At 36.5% G+C, this 20,823-nt stretch overlaps 1 protein-coding gene across 7 annotated transcripts in view; it reads left to right on the forward strand.

Annotated features, from left to right (window-relative positions):
* LOC135681250 (titin-like) overlaps window positions 1-20,823 on the forward strand; it is a 133,134-nt gene that overhangs the window by 24,792 nt on the left and 87,519 nt on the right. For 6 of the 7 annotated variants that reach the window (XM_089111880.1, XM_065195617.2, XM_089111874.1 and 3 more), the window contains 8 exons: window positions 3,108-3,287; window positions 4,807-5,163; window positions 6,029-6,151; window positions 8,528-8,719; window positions 16,451-16,714; window positions 18,147-18,269; window positions 19,581-19,772; window positions 20,506-20,679. In XM_089111880.1, coding sequence (XP_088968006.1) covers window positions 3,108-3,287; window positions 4,807-5,163; window positions 6,029-6,151; window positions 8,528-8,719; window positions 16,451-16,714; window positions 18,147-18,269; window positions 19,581-19,772; window positions 20,506-20,679 — 1,605 coding nt within the window. Of the gene's footprint in view, window positions 1-3,107; window positions 3,288-4,806; window positions 5,164-6,028; window positions 6,152-8,527; window positions 8,720-12,498; window positions 14,161-16,450; window positions 16,715-18,146; window positions 18,270-19,580; window positions 19,773-20,505; window positions 20,680-20,823 lie in introns of those variants that run through there. The other variant, XM_089111878.1, reaches the window with a different exon arrangement.

The following is a 20,823-nucleotide window of genomic DNA, read 5'->3' on the forward strand; positions in this document are numbered from 1 at the left end:
ATTTAGAGAATCAAGAAGGTCATCTACTCTAGGCAAGGGGTGAGCATCTTGCTTGGTGACAAGGTTTAGCTTGCGGTAATCAACACAAAATCTATAGGACCCATCCTTCTTTTTAACAAGGACGACCGGAGACGCCCAAGGGCTAGTGCTTGGTTGTATAACCCCTTTTTCTAACATTTCATTAACCTGTTTATGAATTTCTCCTCTATAATGATAAGGCAACCGTCGTGGATGCTGCTTTATTGGTAAAGAGTCACCAGTATTTATACTATGAGATAATACCGAGGTATGGCCTAAACCATCATTAAAAACATCTGGAAAAGAAAGCAATGTCTCAAGAATCTGTTTCTGATCTGACTTACTAAGATTAGGACTAATAGCTGCATGTAACTCAGACAAGGTAACTGAATCAAACTTATTGTTTTGAACACTAGCACACATGTTGTGTATAGGTGGACTAGATGAGGCTGAGGGTATAACTGGCCAAAACCTAGCTATTTTTTTGTCCTGCATGAAGTTCAACAGAAGATTTGGACGGATTGAGAATTCTCACTGGTATCATCCGCTCAGAGGCTTGACTAATACTGTATGCAGTAATATAAGATAATTCAGAATCTCCACTGAGGCTACAGACCATGCCTATTTGTTCTTTACAACTCTTGGGGATTTGAGCTTGTATAACACTTTCTGTTCTACCTGGGATAGATATATCAGTGCTTAAGGTCACAAAGACAGGCCCATAGTCTGATGATTGGACAAAAACAGGTATATCTTCCTTACAAGATGAATTGACAGGGGCAGAAAGACCTGGGGGTGGAGGTTGGACAGGAAGAGACAAAGGGGTCAAAGGTGTGCTGCCATGGGGCCCAACAAGGCAATAGGAATCCCCTATAACAGTCAACTGCAAAGAATAAAAGGTTAAAAAATCCCAACCAAGTACACATTGCAGAGGGGCAAGCACATTATCACATACCAAGAACTCTCCTACATACAAAAATTGGCTTCCCGGAAAAGACAAAGAAATATCTGCTGAACCTGAAGAATTTAGCGGCTGTCCTGTAATAGAAACACAACTGTTGGATATGCTTCGAAGTGGAGGAGGGGCTTTGTTTTGGTGTGCACAGCGTGCAGAAATACGCTGAAAGACACTTGAACTAAGCAGGGATTTCATGGAACCAGTATCAATTAAAACTGGAACCTGCACACCTTCAAGCTCACAAAATAGCAGGGGTTGGCGAGGGGCTAAGGGTTTCAAACGAAAGTTCGAAGCAGAACCAACAGCAAAAACAGAGGGGTGCTCGTCGTCCCAGCCCCTTAACGAGGCACCCCCTGGAAGTTTAAAGACGCCTTACTACCATTTATATAATGAGGCCTAGCTGAATTAACAAATTGTTGATTGTCCGGAAATGGAGAGGGCCTAGGCCCGTTACCTTCCTGGGTGAATCGGCCCTTGTTGTTTGCACAGATACTTTCGTTGTGTCCCCATCCAGAACAAAGTGAGCATTGGCGATTTCCCTTTCCAGAACGTCTTCGGCGTGGACAGTGCCGTCTCATGTGGCCCACTTCATGGCACTCGAAACAACGAATTTCTGGCCGACTGCTACTCCTTGATTCACCGATAGCTGCGATCAATTGGTTCTGGCCTTCCACAACTTGGGTCAACAACATTTGTAGGTCATCGCGTGACTTGCATTGCGGCTCATCGCAAGGAAACTGTGGAGGCACGGCATGGGTGGTAGTAGCACATGCAGGATTGCCGGAGGGCAAAACTTGAAGCGATCGAAACCGTTTCGAAAACGCCAACATTTCGTCCAATCCTGGGGTAGGATGGGATTCCAAGAGCTTCAGCTGGACAACATTAGGTAGGCCTTTGAAGAACTGGCGTCGCAAAAGGGCATCAAAGGCATCTTCGGATAAATCCGGTTCAGCGAGGTGGAGGGCATCTTTAAGCCGCCACAAGTAAAGGGTGGGGTCCTCTGTTGGTCGTAAACGGTGTTCCTCAAACTCTCGATAATACTGTTCCCGGTTTACTGCAGGGGCAAAACAGTTCTTCAGGCCGTCGACCAAATCTTGGTACGTGGTGCGATCACCAGCGTCCAGTGACTCGAAATAGGATGCGGCCGGTCCTTGTAGAAAAGCGGGCAGTTTGCACAAGCGGGTTTCCTCATTCCACGAGTTGGCTTGAGCACAGCGCTCAAAATGGCGAAACCACGAAAGGAAATCGCCAGAGCTGAATCGTTCCGGAATAATGTTGGTCGCCATTCCTGTCACCAAAATGTAGCGTTAACGCTAATAAAAGACACTGGTTTATACGCCTGTATTCATCATATTCTGAATCACGACTAACTTACATTGTTAATTACAATTACTTATAATACACGAATCTGGTTACAATCAATCAACAACAACAGAGTACAAAGCATAGTGACAGCAGTACATTACAAACATGATACAGAGATGATGACATATAGATTGATTACAGGCTAGTACATTACACTTTTTTGTTGTGTGGAACCCTCGTCGTCAATTGAAATTTAAGCGACGCGTTCCATGACTTTCTTTGTGGGGTAATGTAATTTCGAATAATTCATCACATTTTCTACCAGTCTTTGCCACTAACAAGACTTCATGTTAGTAAACAAAACACACATTTTCACTAGAACAAATCTACTTTAGTTGCACTGTTTACTTTTGATTTTATGGTTTTTGGATGTCCAAACCAATAATCATTTTTCATAATTTCTTTTTTTAAGTATTTAACAATAATAAAGAAGTCTCATTTGGAAATTGTCTAGGTATTGCATCGGCGCCTTACGGTGGAAATTTTTTCAATTTCATCCGTCCGTTGAGGCGAATGCATAAACAAAAATGGCTGATTTATGATGATGCCGAACTAATTGACTTGAGCAAAGCTCTTTGTTTGTGGCCTTGTCAGTGATATATTCGCGTTTTCTATCTAACAACTATTCATTATTTTGTCAGCAACGGGATCTAAGCCGGAGAGATAAAGACAAAAATTCACCCATATGGGAAATTTCCATTGCTTTGCGTGTTCTCGGTGAGTTGGTTTATCGGCTAAGTGATTAACCTACTGGTCTTTTATTTAGGAAACTGAGGGCTTAGTCGAAGAACTGCGCTGCAATCGTAAACTATCTGGCGAAGACGAAGGCACTAGAGATGACATCAAAAAAGCACTGGATGAGAAGCTAGGAGAAGCGGGAAAAAGAATCAGGAGAAGGAGAGAGTTACTTGACTCGTCAATACAATTTCACGAAAAAGCAAAGCAAGTAAGTTTTGATCCATAGCCTTTCTTTTTCTCTAAAGTATGAAATGTGTATGTGATACTTTATAACAGCTGGCAGCCCCTATGAAATATCCTTTGGGCATGATTGAATATACATAATTTCATTTGCCTGGTGATCGCATTAAGCGTGAAACTCGGAGTAGCATATTAGAACCGTCCTGTTCTATACATCAAAAGCGTATAATTTCATTTGAAAACCCAGTTCTAACTTGCAACTAATTTCTCTCTAATTTATCCTGGCTATCATGATATCATTATATTTCTTTTCGAATGCTGTATGATAAAAAAGATAAGATAAAAGCTCATTTTTTTGCTGTTAATAAATTTTATGATAGAAAAGCATCACTTATTTTATACTCTTCTTTTAAGGTCCAATTAAATTTTTTCGCCAGAAAGTGTTTTCCTATACGTTTGTGTAATTTTATCATTGTCACATGATGGTGAAGTATTTTCTTATGAATCATTAAATTAAAGTTACTAAATTTGAACGCTTGTCGGCTCCAAGGAGGTGGAATTTCTTGTTTTAGAGAGTAATCAGTATTTTCTCCTGTCTTCTTTTGAAGATTTTTTTAGATGGCAAATATTTCGTCTTAAAAATGCTTCCCCAGCTGGTTTATAAAATTTCTTGCGCTGTTTTCTCTGGCCATTGCGTTGCAGGCTGTTTTAGCCTGCTCTTTTCACTTTGCCCCAACAACCAAATTTCCCCAGACGTAGTCATAATTGATGTAATCTTTCTAATCGAAGATGTTTTGTTCCTCCTTGATACAACATTACACGAAATTTCCATATTTAAGTGTGCGTACCAAATAGTTTATTTCCAAACCCTAAAGATTAAATGAACGATCATCTTGAATCATTCAAAAAGGGAATTTTCAAAATACAATCCGCTTGTCCCTCAGGGTCTTTCTTAAAAGGTGCTTAACAGTCGAATACCATCCCTGCTGCGGTTTTTTGGTAATAACCAACGACCGCATTAACTCTGTCAGCCTCTTGAGGCATCAAGGATGTAATCCCAAACCTTTTTGCCAGGTTCTAACATTGTTATCCTCTCGTTGCCACTAGGCTGGTAAAATCTAGTTTAAAGAATAAAAACCGAAATTTGCAGGGTTTACTTATTCATTACAATTTCTGGATTTATACAAAAATATCTATTTTCTGTTACTGTTTTGCAAGTTTTTAAGGAAATGTATTTTGGAGGATTTTTCTTTATTTTGTAGTAACAAACATTTTGATGAACCTATCAGGCTGAACTTTGATCCCTTATAATTATAAATAATTTTAATTATAATAAACAATTTCTTTACTGTATTTGTAAAGATTATTGTTTTTTTGATGCTCTATTTATATGTTTGTATCTTATTGTATTGTACTGTATTTATGATATTTATTTTGACTTAGAAGGTATTTAAATGCATGGCCCCCTGTAAATCAGTTTTTCTCTAACTGAGGGGCTAAAAAATTGAAAATGAAATCCAATGCTATGCATCATTTGTTTGATTTAGTTTGAGGTTCTGATTGATTCTGCTATGGATAGCCTTGGATCGGATAAAGAGCTTCCAAATGAATTTGCCAGTGCAAAGGATGAACTGGGTCAACATCAGGATCTCAGGAAAAACATTTTGGAGTTATCAATGGAAACACTAAGCAAGGGTCAGTTGTTGCTTGAAAAACTCCGTGAAGCAACGAAGAGAGCCGATCTTAATAGCAGGCATGCCGCGAAATCTGCTTGCTATGGCATCGAGAGAACGTTGGAAGCTTTACAGGGGAGAAGAAGGAAGCTTGAAGAAGTGTGGAAACATCGGAAAAAGTTGCTAGAGCAGTGCGTTAGATCCTGTAAGCTGGACGAAGAGATTAAAAAGGTACTACAGTGGTTTTGTATATTTAGTATTCCTTTTTGGTGTTGTCAGCGCCCATATAAACTTCCCATGCAGATTAAAGGCAACGCCTGTCCACAACATTCTTGGTACACTACACTAATTTTTGCAACATTTATACTGCATCCCCCCTCTACTGACCTCTAAAAAATAGATATCCTACTTAACTCTACAAGAACATTGTTTGGGAGAGAATGGGAGGGGGTCTTTTTGACGGAAAAAGTTAATTTTTATCAATAAAACCCTTAAGCAGGGGGGTTTTCTAAAGACTTTTGACATTGGAACCAAATCATTGAGTGCGGAATCAGTAGATTATTACTTGTTACTGCACAGTTTGTTACTGTATTTCTGTGAAATAGCTACTCGATTTGCTGTCAGCTTGTTCAAACCTTAATCGAACAGTGCCAACATTCTCAGACAATGGTTGTTCGTTTTTGCACCACGCTAAGTAATTCTGGTATTCACAGTTGCAAGAAATATTGCTATGAATATTGCTGCTCTAACATGTTGCATTATTGCTGCAGTGCATTATCTTTGCTTGGTTAATTAGCATTGAGTTGAAGAAGTGCTCTGTATTTTGAGTCTTGATATACTGTCTTAGCGCTGCCTGAAACAATTAAAGTTTTTTGTTGCTAAAAGCTTTGTTCACGTTTTCTTTCACCTTAGTTACAATTTATTAAGTGCTGGGGTGATGAGAAAAGGTAAATAAGTATTTTAAAGTTTTAGAAATGCGGCATGTTATTGTTTCTTGCAACGATGCTTAGGATGGAAGATTCCATCCCGTTTTTTTCTAATTTGTGTGTGTCGAGGCGGTTTTTATTGTTTTTAACTCAACATGGATTGATTTAAGGTAACCGAATGGCTTCGGACTGAAGGAGAACGCTATCTTGAAACCCACGTTAGCTATGGGGACAATTTCAACCAAACTGAAGTGTTGATCGAGGATCATAACAAATTCGAAAGGAACTTCAAGGTATGCTGGTTTCTTCAAAGGCATTCAATATCAGTTACTCTTAATCTTTGTCGTTGACTGTTTGGCCTTAAATTGTCCCTGCGTTAAAAGTTTTCTCAGATTTTCATTTGAATTTCTGGCTTCAAAAGGAATCCGCAGGTGGTTTTGCCACTGCCAGTTTCTATCAACTATTTTCTGTAAATACTGCAGTGCGTTCCAGTCTCTTTAAAGCAAAAAGACAGAAAAACACACTGTCTCTGGTGTAAGCTTTGTTTGAATTTAATGCCATAAGCTCCAGGTGTGAATTTGGTATTAAAACTTCGTGCATCGTTGAAAGAAGCTAGAATTTCTTGCTCCAGCGTAGACACACAGTTGCTGTGACAGTACCCTTTCAATTCGTGTGCTAAAAGTCGATGCATTGCTCTGTTATAAATATTTTCAATAAACCAACAACTGAGTGATTATCAAGAAGCCAAATGTTGGTTGCCAAACGATTTGCATCTTAGTGTGTTTAGCATTGTTGCATGTATACAATTTTGCTTGTGTCTTGCAAAGATCCTGTGTGAAAATTTACGGCCCTTTCTGTTAATTTTCAAAGGCATTAAAATTTCATGTCCAGTTTCAAATACATTTCATTATGCATATTGTAATGAATTAATCAAAAATATCTTTCCATTGATCTTGGAAATAGAGGTCAAAATTAAACGAATCGAGAAACTTTAGCAAAAGAGCTTACTCTTCTGTGGGTCAGCCTTCTTAGTTAAATGATTCAGAAATAGATATACTGTGGTTATTAAATTACGCCTCCATTTCTATTAAGCCTCGTCTCTATTAAGTCCAGTCTCTACTGAGCCTTTCATCTTGAATCAAAATTTTTAAATAAACCCCCATCTGTATCGAGCCCCGCTGTTTTTTGGTCAAATTTATCAGTTGATCCTGATGATTCTGATGAAGATGAGGACATAGTCATTTTATTTTACTTTGGGAGCTGTTTAGAAGCAGCTGTATTAGTTTATTTCCATAGATATATATAAGAATTAACGCACAAAAAATTATAAAATTCTTAACCTATAATTTTTGATAAACCCTCCTCTAATAGACACTCTTAACCCCCCCTCGGCTTATTAGAGCTTTTCTGCTAATTCTGATTTATGGCACTTTTTGACGATGTGAGAAAAAAGCAGAACTTTCTTGTGGGCTTTATGAAGGGTGTTTTGCCAAGTACATTCCAGCATAGGAACCAGTAGCTGGCAACAAAAATAAGACTACATGTCTAGCCTGGTAACCTAAAGCGAAATTGGAACCTCGATATCACAGACACCAGTAAGATCAGCATTAGTCGTCTAACGGAGGTGCTGACTGTCTGGAGGCTTCGTCTACTAATTAGGCTCCAAATGTTCTTCATTAATTTGATTTGTTCTATATGGGGAGGTTTCTAGAAACAGGAGGTATCCTCTAATCGAGGGCTCAATGTTCGTAAATCAAAGGAGGTAAATAGTCCTAATAGTTCTTCTAGGGAAAGGTTATGTATTGAGATCCTACAGGGGCGGGCACTTGGTCCAATATTAGGGGGGGGGGGGGCAAGCCTATTGTTTTGATATTTCCCCATTTGTTTTAGAGCAAAAGACGATTGTCCTCCAAAGTATTGGGGGGAAGGCAAATGCCCTCCTCGCCCCCAGGTGTCCGCCACTGATCCTGGAGGCGAATAATTCCTGTCTGTGAACTTCATTAACGCTAAAAAGAAGAGCAAAACTGTAACGTTTAGATAACCTGTCTCCAAGAGGAGGGTTATTCGAATTTCAATTTTTCGAATGGATAAAATCATAGATCATAGACTTAAGATCATAAAATCATAGATCATAGACTTAAGATCATAAAATCATACATCTTAAGTCATGTAGTTTGATAAAAATAACCTCCTTTTCCTTTCTTTAGATCTAACTTTCCTGCCTGTTTAAAGGATTATTCAAATTTATGAATTTCATGCAATTCTTTGGTTATCCCTACACTAAACGTCCTAAATTCCCAAGGTCTCCACTTGGTTTATAGATACGAGAATGCCTCTTAATATGTCAGATATCGTTTCCTCGTTTATACGGATAGGAATCAGCTATTTTTTATGTAGATTCTTCTACGAAAGTGGTCACATAAAGTTTAAAACGCGGAGTTGCAAATTGGAACCTTTCTGTTCCATATTTTTAAGCATGAACCTATTTATATGTTATTTGTTGATCTACACGTAGTAAATTCGAATGAGCCTCGCTGAAAACAAAGAGAAACCCTAGTTTGTGCTTCAATGACTTGAAAATGCTCAATGAATAGACTTCGTGCTTATTATCTCAAACAGGCATCCAACTGCTGAGGTAGTTGTGACCACATATGGTTATTTTATTTCAGGAAAAATGTGATATCGTGCAAAAACTGCAGCGGGATGGGCAGAAGCTGGTTAATGCCGGGCATTTTGCTGCAGCGACTATCAAATACAAAGTCAACAAGCTCGATGAAATGTTCAAAGGATTCTCATTTCAGCTCGAGCAGCGGAGAAGAGTTCTAAATCAAACACATGGGTTTTATCGAAGCAGCCAGCCAGTACGTGTGTGATCTTTTTTGTTTTCATATCAGTTGATCTAGCATCTCCACAAATCTTCCATTCATTTTTAATGTCCTCCATTTTTCTTGCTCTTCCTGTCAGCTCTTTTGCAAGGGTCACTTCACTTTCAGCTGTATCAGATATATGATTTTTCGTAATGCCAGTAAAGACTAAAATCTAAGCGAAAGTGCATTGCAATTGTTTCGTCAACGTTTTAGTTTAAGCGAAAGCTCTTTCTGATAAAGTTGAACAAACATTCTAACCATTTTAAGCAGTTTTGCTTTAAATACTCTTAAAATAAATACAAAAATTTCGACATTAAAGAGCAAATTGACTTTCGCTACTCGTGCAGCCGTGAATTTGGTTATGTTTTTCTCATAAATTTACGTAATTTGACAAAACCTCCGATTGTCAAAATTAAAAAGGAATTGGCCTTTAATCCTATCACGCATAAGTCCATTGTAATTAATTAAATTGCCTCACCATGCCAAATCATTTCCGAATTATATAAGTGTCCTTTGCAGCCAAAATTATTTTTAAGATTTGCTAGGGATTTAGCTAACGGTATTCCTTTTGAAAATCTTTGCTTTTGACGCAGCTAAAATATAAATTTTTTAACAGCTTTCCTTTTTAAGCCATTAACTTCGTTTTTGTAAAGTATCTAAATACTTTTAACTCATTAACAATCTGTTTTTATGATATTTTTAAATACTTTATTTAATACCTATTTCTTGAAACTTTTGGTGCCGGGATGCGAGTTGTTTATTTTGTATTTTTTTCTATATATAGCTGCTACTGTAAACAAAATATTTATTGAAGTCCAGGAATTGTTTCATTAAAATACATGAGAATTTTGATTGGAAATAATTTAACGTTAAAGAGTTTTTGCACTTAGTAAATAATTCTTGTTGTTTCTATTGACTTAGTTAACATTGTAAATAAATTTCAAAGGTGTATTTAATTCCCCTTGTTAAACCAAAACCTGTAAAAGCAAGCATTAAATGTTGCCATTAATTTTATAATGGAATATTGCGAATTTCAAAAGAATTAACATCATTATTTCATGAGTAGACGTCTAATTGAAATTAATTTGCTAAAACCTATTTGTCTGAATTACAGTATGGCACGTAGGGTAAGACCTTTCCAAGATAAAAGCTTTTATGAAGCATGATATTGATTCGCAGAATAGTATATTTATAACAGAAATAATTGTCATTGCCTTTCTCTAAATCTGTGTTCACCAGTTTTTTGTTCAACCATAAGGGACAGCCCATATATACTGTGTTAGGAGAGCGGGGGCAATGTTTGTAATATTTCAACATCTAAAAGTAAAGAATTGACTGATCAGTGCAATTAAAGTTTAGTAACAATTATATAAACATTTATATAAACTTGTAGAAAAAATTATGTTTACGAGAGTTATTGTATTTGGCTATTATCAAGGGATCTTAACTGTGAAATTTTGCCTGTTATATCAATCAGGTTTTATGTAATGGCTAATATGAGTCTTGGAGTTTGGCCAGATCTTCCTCTTTCCTTATTCATATAAACTTGGAACGTTCTCAATTTATGTAATTCGTAATTTCATAATAAGCAACTAAAAGTGATCAATTTGTAAATGGATTTTCTCAACTCTGTTCTTAAATATTTTATAAAATATAAATGGAATTAAAATGTATTTATCTGTAAATTTCAAACATCTGAGACATAAAGTTATGATTAGATGGTACAGTGACTTATGTTAAAAATTTATTTAAAAAGGGAACAATTTTGTAATTTAATTGATGTATAATCATTTTGAATTTTGCTGCAATGTTTTTAATATATGAAAGATAATCTTATATTTCAACCATTACGTCAATTAAGGTGTGTTTATATGAAGTTAGCATTGTTCCTATGAGGTCATTGTACCACCAATTATCATCTCCGGATCAAAATAAACTTTGCAAACGCAATTTAACAAATTCACTGAAATGTTATGGTCTTATGGTTTTGTTATGTCCTTATGATTTTGATATAGCAAGGTTCTAAGAGAGATTAATGGCTTGCTCATAGCTAGGTGGAAGGTAGAATATATACTGTTATCCGAAGCATACCACAGCGGTTCCTACGCTTGCGATTACACAATATTTTTATGTCGAATAAAAGATTATGAGTGCTAGCTCGATTTTGAATTTGCACGAAAGTTCATGAGTGATATTTATGTGTTCAAAACTGCAGGAATTTCAGATGAAATTTTTTTAGAGAATACACCACGAAAGTTTCCGGCCTCGTTTTGGAAATTTCTCCAAACCTCTTTTACGTTTTTCCTGAGCTCAGACTGAGACCATAACTTTAGTTTCGAAAGTCGAAATTTTCCTATCAATAAGTTTTAAGTATTCTTCAAAACGATGCCGTAAATTGAATTGGTGTTTAAAATGTTGGTGCTGTTGCTTGCGCTATCAAAACATGCACTATGAAAATTCACTAATAACTCGCAAAACTATGACATATTTGAGTTACGAAGCCGTATTTCAGGGTATGTATCTCGGGCTATTGACTTGAAGAAATAAGTGTCATATTAAATGACAACCATTGGATTTTATGACCTTGATCTAATTAGGTGCTGGGAAGGTATTTAGTTCTCGTTACGGGTTGTCTGTCAGTCATGCTGTCTAATAGCTGGACACGCTGCTGTATTTTCTTTCCTATTAAAACATATCTCTATTACCGGACAAGGTGAAAATTCCGCTTTTGTCAAGCTGCTGCCAAAATATATATATATAAAATTACTAAGGTGGAAGGGTGAATAACCAAGAAGTAAATTTTTGCTCAATAGAAACCTAAGATAGACTCTTAAAATAATAATAACGATTTTGATCTTAGAGACCTAAGAAAGACCGTTGAAAAGTAATAAAATATTATTATTGATAATAGAAATCTAAGAACGACCCTCAAATCAATAATAAAGATTTTTCATAATAAAGATAGAAATAGATGATATTTCTTAGCTAGCGAAAGGACAAAGTCATGACCACGAAATATTGCGCTAAAGAAGGTTTCAGTATTAAAAGACATAAATTTACTATCCAAATATCAAGTATACAAATTTTCAAGACTTTTCCGGTAACATTGTTACTTTTGGGAGATATACACCTCCCTGTTCCCTCCCCCAGCCACTGCGTCGCTGGTACTTGCTACTTTCCGATTCGAGATTTTGAAAAGTTGAATATTTTACTCATCATCCTCGACCAGGATGAATTTCCCCGTTATTCTGATCATCTCCAACGGCTTTCCGTTCTGAGTTCTTTGGGAAAGCACGCCATGGGTCATGTTATTAATTGCTTTACCTGTCAGGACATATTGTAAAGCTCTATTGTTCGCTTGTCTATTGATGAGATCTGTTTGGATTTAATGAGAAACAACGAACTCACAAAAGTACAGCAAACAGGATATTTGTTAACTAGAAGGAAGTCAAATGCTCATTTTAATTAATTTCATAAACTTAATTTCCTAAAAAAATTAATTATATTAACTTTGATGTATCGCAGTGTGGAGCGCAGGTGCAGAATGTGAGTTTAACGAAATCGTTGCTTCATAAATTTGCCAATTTTGGTTGTAAGAGACTAAATCTCAAATTTTGTATATGAATGTCCTAAGAATCAGGTGTTGTAGCGACATCAAATGAAATCTAACGATGGTATTAATTGTTAGAAACTGCTTATTTTTAAACACTTAAAACTCTATGACATAAATCTTATACTTATGATTTTGTTTTAGTTATAAGTTTCTGTTTTTATTGTTTTATTTTTATTAACTTATGGAGAATTGAAATCCTAAGAATAAACTAATAGCGCTATAATTTTAAAAAGCTGCAAGAAAAAGCATATGCGATTTCAGCAACTCTGACGTCATCAATATAATAGCGTTATGAAAGGGGATTTTTCATACAGTTTGTAGCGCAAGTTTTGTCCAAATATTGACTTTTCCATGATGCCTCCATTTCCAATTTGTTTTCCTATGTATAACATTTTGGCTTCTTAGCATGAAAACTACGTAATTACCTCGTGTATGCAGACACTGCAACAGGATTACAATATATAGAAAACCTTCTAAGCTCTTGGAGTTAAAACCAAATTTTGCGTTATTTTGTAAATGTATTTTCTTTTACAAAAAATGGTTAGGTAGATGTTTTATTTAAGCCAGTAAGTAACAAATAAACTAACGGTTGGCGTAAATTGCCTGATCCTTGCAGTTTGTTTTCGAAGAGAAATTCAGCTGCAAGGAAATCATTTCCTTCTTTCCAGCTCACAGGATGCTGTTATGCTGGTAATTCATCTTTCATATGTCAATCTGTAAATTATTTGATATGTATAAATTGTTAATCTCGTCTTGATATGCTTAACAATTGAAGAATCAATCTAGAATTACTGTTGATCGAATCCGCCTGCTTGGAATTCTTAATAAAATAAACTTATCCTCAGCCAGACATTTAATCGTATGATCTCAAATCGTCATTAAAAAATTCCAACTTCACACAAAATCTAGTAAGCTTGTTTTGATATTTGTGAGAAAGTGAGAAAGATTTTTGAGAGTTCTGTATAACTGTGGAGATGAAAGCTGGAAACTTGTTTTAGAATTGGGTGGACAGGAATCAGGATCTCAAGGGTTCTGCTGAAGAGATGAAGCCTGTTATATGACGGAAGGGTCAATACAAGGGGTGCGTTGGGCCCAGGTTGCCATTGCATCCCAGCATCCTTTGCCAGTCCACGACTGGCTGCTACAACAACCGATTGACAACTGGCGCGAAAGGGTTCTCAAGACAACGAAACTTAAATAGATTCATCTGTAGCTGAAATTTCTATGGAACTCATGGTGCTAAATTTTTACGCTCTAACAGCCAGCCACTGATAATGGGGTGATATTTTCTTAAATCTAATTCGGTAGTGTAAGTATGATTTTTTAAGAGAATTAACTCATCTCAAACCTTTCATTCGATTAAAGCCTGTTTGAACAAAACCTGGGAACACTGTCCATGTGTGTGACAATCGTTACCTGACAACCTTCAATCCGTTTTGTGGTATCGTTGATCAAAGAAACGACACGCCCTTGATTGACGAAAAAGTTGAAACAACTGGCAAAGGACGCAAGTCCTTAGTTAAATAACTGTATCTTATTTCACCATGGATTTCTACCGTTGATTTGTATTGTCATTTGCTGTCCCTCCATGTAACGGATTTTGGTCAGTTGGATTTAAGAGAATATGTTAATGCGTTGAGATAGATTCGTGCAAGACTCTGTATAGTGGATTTTGTAGCAATACATGTATACAATGCATACTTGTTATGATGTCGCAGGTTCACTACCGGTGCATTTATGCTGGCAGAGGTTCTTGGTTTTTATGTTTTGTTAAAGGCTCTTGTTTCTGTCAATCATTTTGTGGATATTGGGATGCGTAAAGGTAAGGAAAGCAATGCGGTGGAAATACAATTTTATTCAAATGAGCAAGAAAGACAGGCAACAAAACGTATAATACAATAGTTGGTTGGTTGTTATGATAACATATATTTTTTATGAAGTGAGTTATCTGAAGTGCAGATATTGAAGAGGAGATATCTTCGGAACGTAGATCGAAAAGTTGACAGATAGAGCCTGCAAACTATCACTAGAACGAATAGCAATATGTTTAAACATCATAGGAAAGTTTTTTTGACCCTTGCCGTATCTTTGTAAAATTTTATGTTTCTCTGGCCAGGTATTTGTATACTAGCGGACTAAGAATTGGTTCACAATTGTGTCACTTAAAATGAGACTTTGTGTTGTTAGTTCTAAATTAAGAATGATAATTCACAACTCCATAATCAATTTGACAGTACTTTTATTATTATAATACTTAGTTTATGGTCATGATGCTCAAAGAATCTAGTTTGTTTTAGAACGTTAAAAGTCTCTTATTTACTTTAATTCTACATTCTTTATTTTGATTTATTTGCCTGAATGTAGATACTTTCTCTAAATCTCTGCTATCAAACTCAAATCATCTTGCACCACAAATGTTCGTGTTGGTTTTTTTGACGCACTGATCGTTTTAACTTTAACAAGCTTGGGTCGTTACCAAAGGAGATCCATTTCTATACCACAAAAATCAACTCTCCCATTAGCAAATAGCACTTTCTGCTATATTTGATGACCAAGGTCTATGTTACGTAGTTAAAAGGGAAATGTGTCTGGTGTATTTGCGTGTATAGGCTCTATTTAGACCGGGAAACACCCCCGTTCCTTTGATATAAGTCAAGCAATAGTTCTCCTAATTCTCTAGCTTAACTGTCTATTAGCGAACGGAAAGAAAGGGGGTAATATGGTGTTTTGGTGGTTTTTCTCGCCAAATACGTTTCATAGAAAAATTGGAAAATTGATTCGATAAGCAGGGGCTGCGTCCGTATCTATTCACCTCATCTCTTTACTCGTGAAAAAGGGGTTGTAATTAAAATATAATTGTGTTTAAGTTGTGCAAAAAATTCAGCATTTTATGCTTAGCCGGTTGGGAGAAGGTGCTTATGCCACAATCGAGATTGAATGATGTTGGTGTTCGGGTGATCGATCTTAAATGGGTTTCTTCATCATAATGTGATTGTTATTAACATGATCATAATAATCATCATAACCAACATCATCATCATTGTCATGATATTCATAGTCGCCATAATTGGTATCATCATCACAATCATTAGCATCATCGCATCAGCGTTGATATTTTTAATTATTTATCACCAGCCCAATCATCCCAGCCTGTGCGTAGCCCCTCTCTTTCCATCCCATTACATCATTGAATAGAATCGTTTATCTATGTGGCTTCCTCAGTAGGGCCTAAGTATTTACTGGTCTCCTGTTAAAGTTACTGAATCCTGTCGATTCAATCATATTTACTTCTTAATCTTCTTGTGACCATTTGATCACAAACTCTATGACATTTTTTGCTGTCAGTGATCCCTTGTTGTTTTAAAGATTTAAAATTATTTATGTATGTTTCTAAAGCCTGCATACTTTCTGTTTTTAAAAAAGTTGGATTATCTTAAACACGTAGCGATTTTTCTGACCAAGTAATCTAAACTTTAAACAAAATCTAAACTTAATTTCAATTGATCGAACAATTCATTCCAAAATCCTTTTGTCATTCATTTTGTTGTTGTCAGCTATGATGCATTCGTTCGATATTGTGTGTAGAGCACTTGTAAAACCAAACTTAGCAAGGCACAGCTTCTTAAGCCAAAACAGACGAAGAAACTGCTGGTCGACACGCGATAATTTCTAGAATCAGCAGGAAATTGTTCGCTTAAGCGTCTTACACACTTAAGATCAACACCATCACACTGTCATATCCTTTTGCTTTAGGTATATGATATTTTTGTTGCATGTATTTCTGCAGTGACTTTTATTTAAGGTCAGCTGACGAAGGCAGAGGATGTAATATTTATTAGGGTCGGAAATGATTGTGGACTTTTCAATTGCCAATGTAAGCAAAGTGAACAGGTCGCTTTGCTATCATTTTTGTGCCATTTTTAGTATTGATTCACTCATCTAAAGGAAAACACAATTAGATATATTGAGGTAAGTGGAAATCGTCTGAATATGTTATCTTATCATAGATTATGTCTCTCTCCGGTAAAGATTGAAACAACGTATATTTAGGCCTTACAGTAGTCCACAGTTGCTTTATCTACGGTATCCTTTCACCCTTGACTTTTTTTTAGGCCCTTGATGTGTTAGATCGACTGCTCGCCCGGCTGGAAGCTGCGAAGGACGACGGTGAACGTGTGAGAACGAGGTCGCAGGCAGCAGAAGCAGCACAACCAGAAATCCGGGAAGGGAAATTATTGCTATCTAGAGTGGATATGTCAGGAGTAAAAGCGGTGCTTAAAGAAATAGAGCAGAAATATTTCAAGGTCATGAAAATGACTGAAGATGTCAGCTCAGACGATGAAGAGATCGTGAACGTCAACAGAGAAGTTGAAAAGGTCCTCTTTTGTTTATTATCTTGAGTTTCGGTCAAATGTTGGTGTAAAACCGGGCTGTGCTAAATTAAATCTACGAGTATTGAGAACAGCAGCTTTTAAAACACTTGAAATATGAACGTCTTTCACTGAAGTGGAGAGAAGGCAAGATATGTTTCCCCTTTTTTTAATTAACAATAGAATGGCCTTGTTAATTTGGGGGGGGGGTATAATTTCCCTGTTACAAATTAAAAGGGACCCTTGGTCGACCATGTATAGTATTCGCATAAAGCGATTAGGTGGCCTCCAGACTTTATTTATATTTACGGCAGGGTCAGAAAAATATTTAGTAACGGTTTTTTCTGTGCTTTTTCGAAGCATGAATTTAGACATACATAGTCAGGAAAATACACCCTTTTTTAAAAGGAGTCAGATAATTTTTGAAAAGGTGCTCGATATTCTTAATTTTTTAATAATCTGAGGCTCATGTCTTTAAATTTTGTTCCTTTTTCAACATCGAGTTTTCTACAAACGTTGAGTTGAAATGTTTTTAAGAATACTGAAGAATGGTTTTGTGCGAAATCGTTAGTAGCACAGTTGATAAGCTGATTAAAACATCTCTTTTTCGTTAACATAAGAAAGGATTTTCTCCCTAGATTGTCAGAAAAAATATTTTTTACTTGTTGCTGGGCGTGTTCTTAACTTGTTCTTATGTTTTTTGCAAATAAAGGCTCTGTGTTCTTATTAAGTGTGTTTTCATTAAAAAATGCTCATTGCTTTCAAATCATATGGTTATTTATGGAAAAGGTATTATTTGTCGACATCAAGTGTAAGGTTTAGGTTATAGAATGTGAAAGGCGTAGGTTATAATATTATATAATGATAATATGGCTATAATAATATGGTATACACGTTAGCTATGTAATAGTCTAATTTTAAGGAGCACAAATTAATGGAATATGTATTTGTATAGGCTACTCCTATGGTTCCGTTTTGCAAATTGTATCACTACTTTTTCTTGGAAATATCTTATTTGAAAAAGTTTTGCTAAACAGCTCAGATTTAAAGCTTAGTGAAAAAGGAATGCAAAAAAACCATCCAGAAAGTTAATAAGACTTTGTGGGGCGTATACAGTGACGATTATCGACTGGATTTTCGCTCAACTCGTCTTGCAGTTATAGAAGCAAGGTCCAATGTTAATTGAACGATTCCAGTATTAGAAATCAGGTCTCTTGGTAAGAATTATGAATCAAACAACAGAACCCTTGTCCCGTTTAAGCTGTCTGAGGATTGTTCTTTGTTGTGGACGAAGAATGTCTGAGTACGTTATTTTACAATTCATGGTGTTTGTGTGTGAGTGGCAAATATTAAGTCAAAGTGGAATCCAAACCCGTAGCCTGTAGTCTACTAAGAATTTTCGGGAATGGCAATAGCTAAAGTATTCTCTCACATTTAGGTTTCAAGTTGGGTTACGAATATTGGCGAGGAGTTCTTGACGGTGCACACGAATCTCGGTACGACGTCCACGGCGGCAAAAGAGTTCTGTGAAGACCATGGCCAGCTCATGGAAGAATTAAAGGTGACATTTATGCTACTTTTTGCATGTTTGTCATTTCTCATTGTCATTGCCTCATCATCATTATCGAGTGTGTTATCATCATTATCCTAAGGCCTAGTTCAAACGTCGCACTTCTCATGTGCCCAACCTAACTCTGTTTGGAGCGACACTTGAGCATGTTTAGCGCGACTCCCGTTTCAAACGTCGAACTTAATCATGTCGCGCCAAATGGGTTTTAGGATTGTTACATGAAGTATCTTGGTTAAGGCGCATAATCATTCTTTGATATCCATCTCCATTTTCGTCAGGTGCACAAATATCAGTCTTTGTCATTGTCATCAGTTTTGATCATCATCAACATCATCGTGATTATTGATCATGATCACTAACATCATGAATCATAATCAACTCCATCAATAATATCAATCAACCCCATCAATCTGCATCAGTTGTCATCAGTTATCATGTTTCATCGTCCCCAGTCATCATCTTTCCTTGCTTTTTATTACCACCCTAGTAATGCCTCTACATTAATATTTCCATAGAACAAAACTTTGCAAGGTAGAATGGTTATCTTCTTAATTGACAGCGTTGTACTGTATCATGTTCTCCTAGAGTTTTGAATAATAATTCTGCGAATGTTTACAGAGAGGAAGTCCTCCATCAACTTAAAGCTGAAATATAGATGGACCTGCTATCAATAAACAGTTTATTGTTTGCTACTATTATTTTTGAATTGCTATTGTAACTTTCTTTATGTTTAGATTTCCTTCCGAATGTTGCAAAAACTGTGAAAAGTGCGGATAACATATTTTTTATTACGATCCAAATTATCTTCTCTTCTTCCGCCGCTACTCACATTATATAAAGATATACTGCGAGTTGATGTCACACAATTTTCCACATTCGGACAAATCTTCGCAGCGTGTTAAGGCGCCAGTGTGGAACGTTTAATTCACGTAAACGTTCATCAAAGTGTATGCGCACTGCGAGTTGCTCACGTGACAGTAATTTGTGATTTCTGCAAATTTCTTTTTGCAATATTTGAAGAATCCGGGCGACTATCCTGTGTTATTTAGGCCGATGTAAACAAATGCATCTCGACTTATTTCCTCGTCCCTTGTTGTGAATTGTGCTTTGCACGCAAGAAAAACATTTGTAAATGCTAAACCTTTGCGGTCGCGGAACATAGCGGCTAAAACGGTCCCATTCTTCTTTCCTGAAAATACTCTGGCACTGTTTTTAAATAATCTCTTGTTCTTATTTGACTCTCAAAACATCACTGTAATTCTACAAATCTTGCTATAACTGACTGTTGTCATTGCCCAACAGAGCACAATTGTAAAAGTCCACGACATCAAGCAGTCTCTCTCGAGAATGAGCGATTCCAAACGAAGAACTGCCAATAACCCTCGAACAAAACTCGAAAGGATGGAAACAAGATGTGTCAGTTTGCAGGAAAGGCTCGAATATCGACTGCAGCTTGTTCGATCTTATCTCAACTTTTTAGAGCACTCTTGCGAGGTAATTATATGCCTTATATGTACTCGTGTTTGCCTGATTAAGATTTGAAGGCAGATATCTTATCCACTTGAATGTTGTCATTAATCCCTCTACCCCCCCCCCCCCTGATATGTAGAATTTCGTTTCCCAGAATGCCATTTTTCCATTCTGAGACTGGTTTAACTCAAAAGTTGCCCGAAAGTGTTTGATTATTGTACTTAACATTGTGTTTTTGAATATTGTATTTGTAGTATTTTGTAATTTTGGCAGTTTGCATCTATCAAACTACGCTCAACATCCTTCTGTTCACCTTCAAATGCCTTCTTTTAGAAAATGCAACTTGGTTCGAGCCTATAATATGCCTGCACCAGCGACGCAGCACATGTCTGTTTATTCAACAGACGGGAACTATAAAAACATTCTACATTGAAATGACGTCACATAACAGAAATTGACGCAATTTACATTATTTCACAATGTCAGTTATCGAAATGGTAGTAGTTGTTATGCGTGTAGGTGAAGGCCAAAACTCTGAAATAAATGCTCTGCAAGTTTAGGGTGCTTTTGACTGTCTTCTTTAAGTGCAATAAACAAGAGCAGATCAGCTATGGATTTTAAGCATAGTATATGGTCTTGCAATTTTCAATTTCTGTGCTGTTTCGAAATTCTTTATTTGCCAGATTTGAAGTTATTTTGATACTAAAATTGCTGCTATTCTCTGTCATATCTTGCTTATTGATCGTATGTTTTCCAGCTATTGAAAAAGTTGAGACAGCTTCAAGAAGAGCTAACAAGTGATGAACCATACGAGAACTCAGAAGCGAGGCCGGAAACGGTAATGAGACAAAGACAAGAGCGGGAAAATATCAAGTCGAAAATACGAGCAGTCGAGCGAGAAGGAACTTCGGTTTTAGAGGAGTTAAAAAGGGTATGGTAATCTAGTTTTTTTGCTATGAAAATGCTGAAGTTGATTGGTTTCAGATGTTCCCTTCCCTACCCTTATAACTACAGCAACCATTTCAGAAAACACACATGTTTTGTCAAACTGAAGCAGGAAAAGCAGAGGAAAGTA

Source organism: Rhopilema esculentum, chromosome 12, assembly GCF_057945365.1.
Source record: "Rhopilema esculentum isolate cy_ngs chromosome 12, ASM5794536v1, whole genome shotgun sequence".
NCBI lineage: Eukaryota > Metazoa > Cnidaria > Scyphozoa > Rhizostomeae > Rhizostomatidae > Rhopilema > Rhopilema esculentum.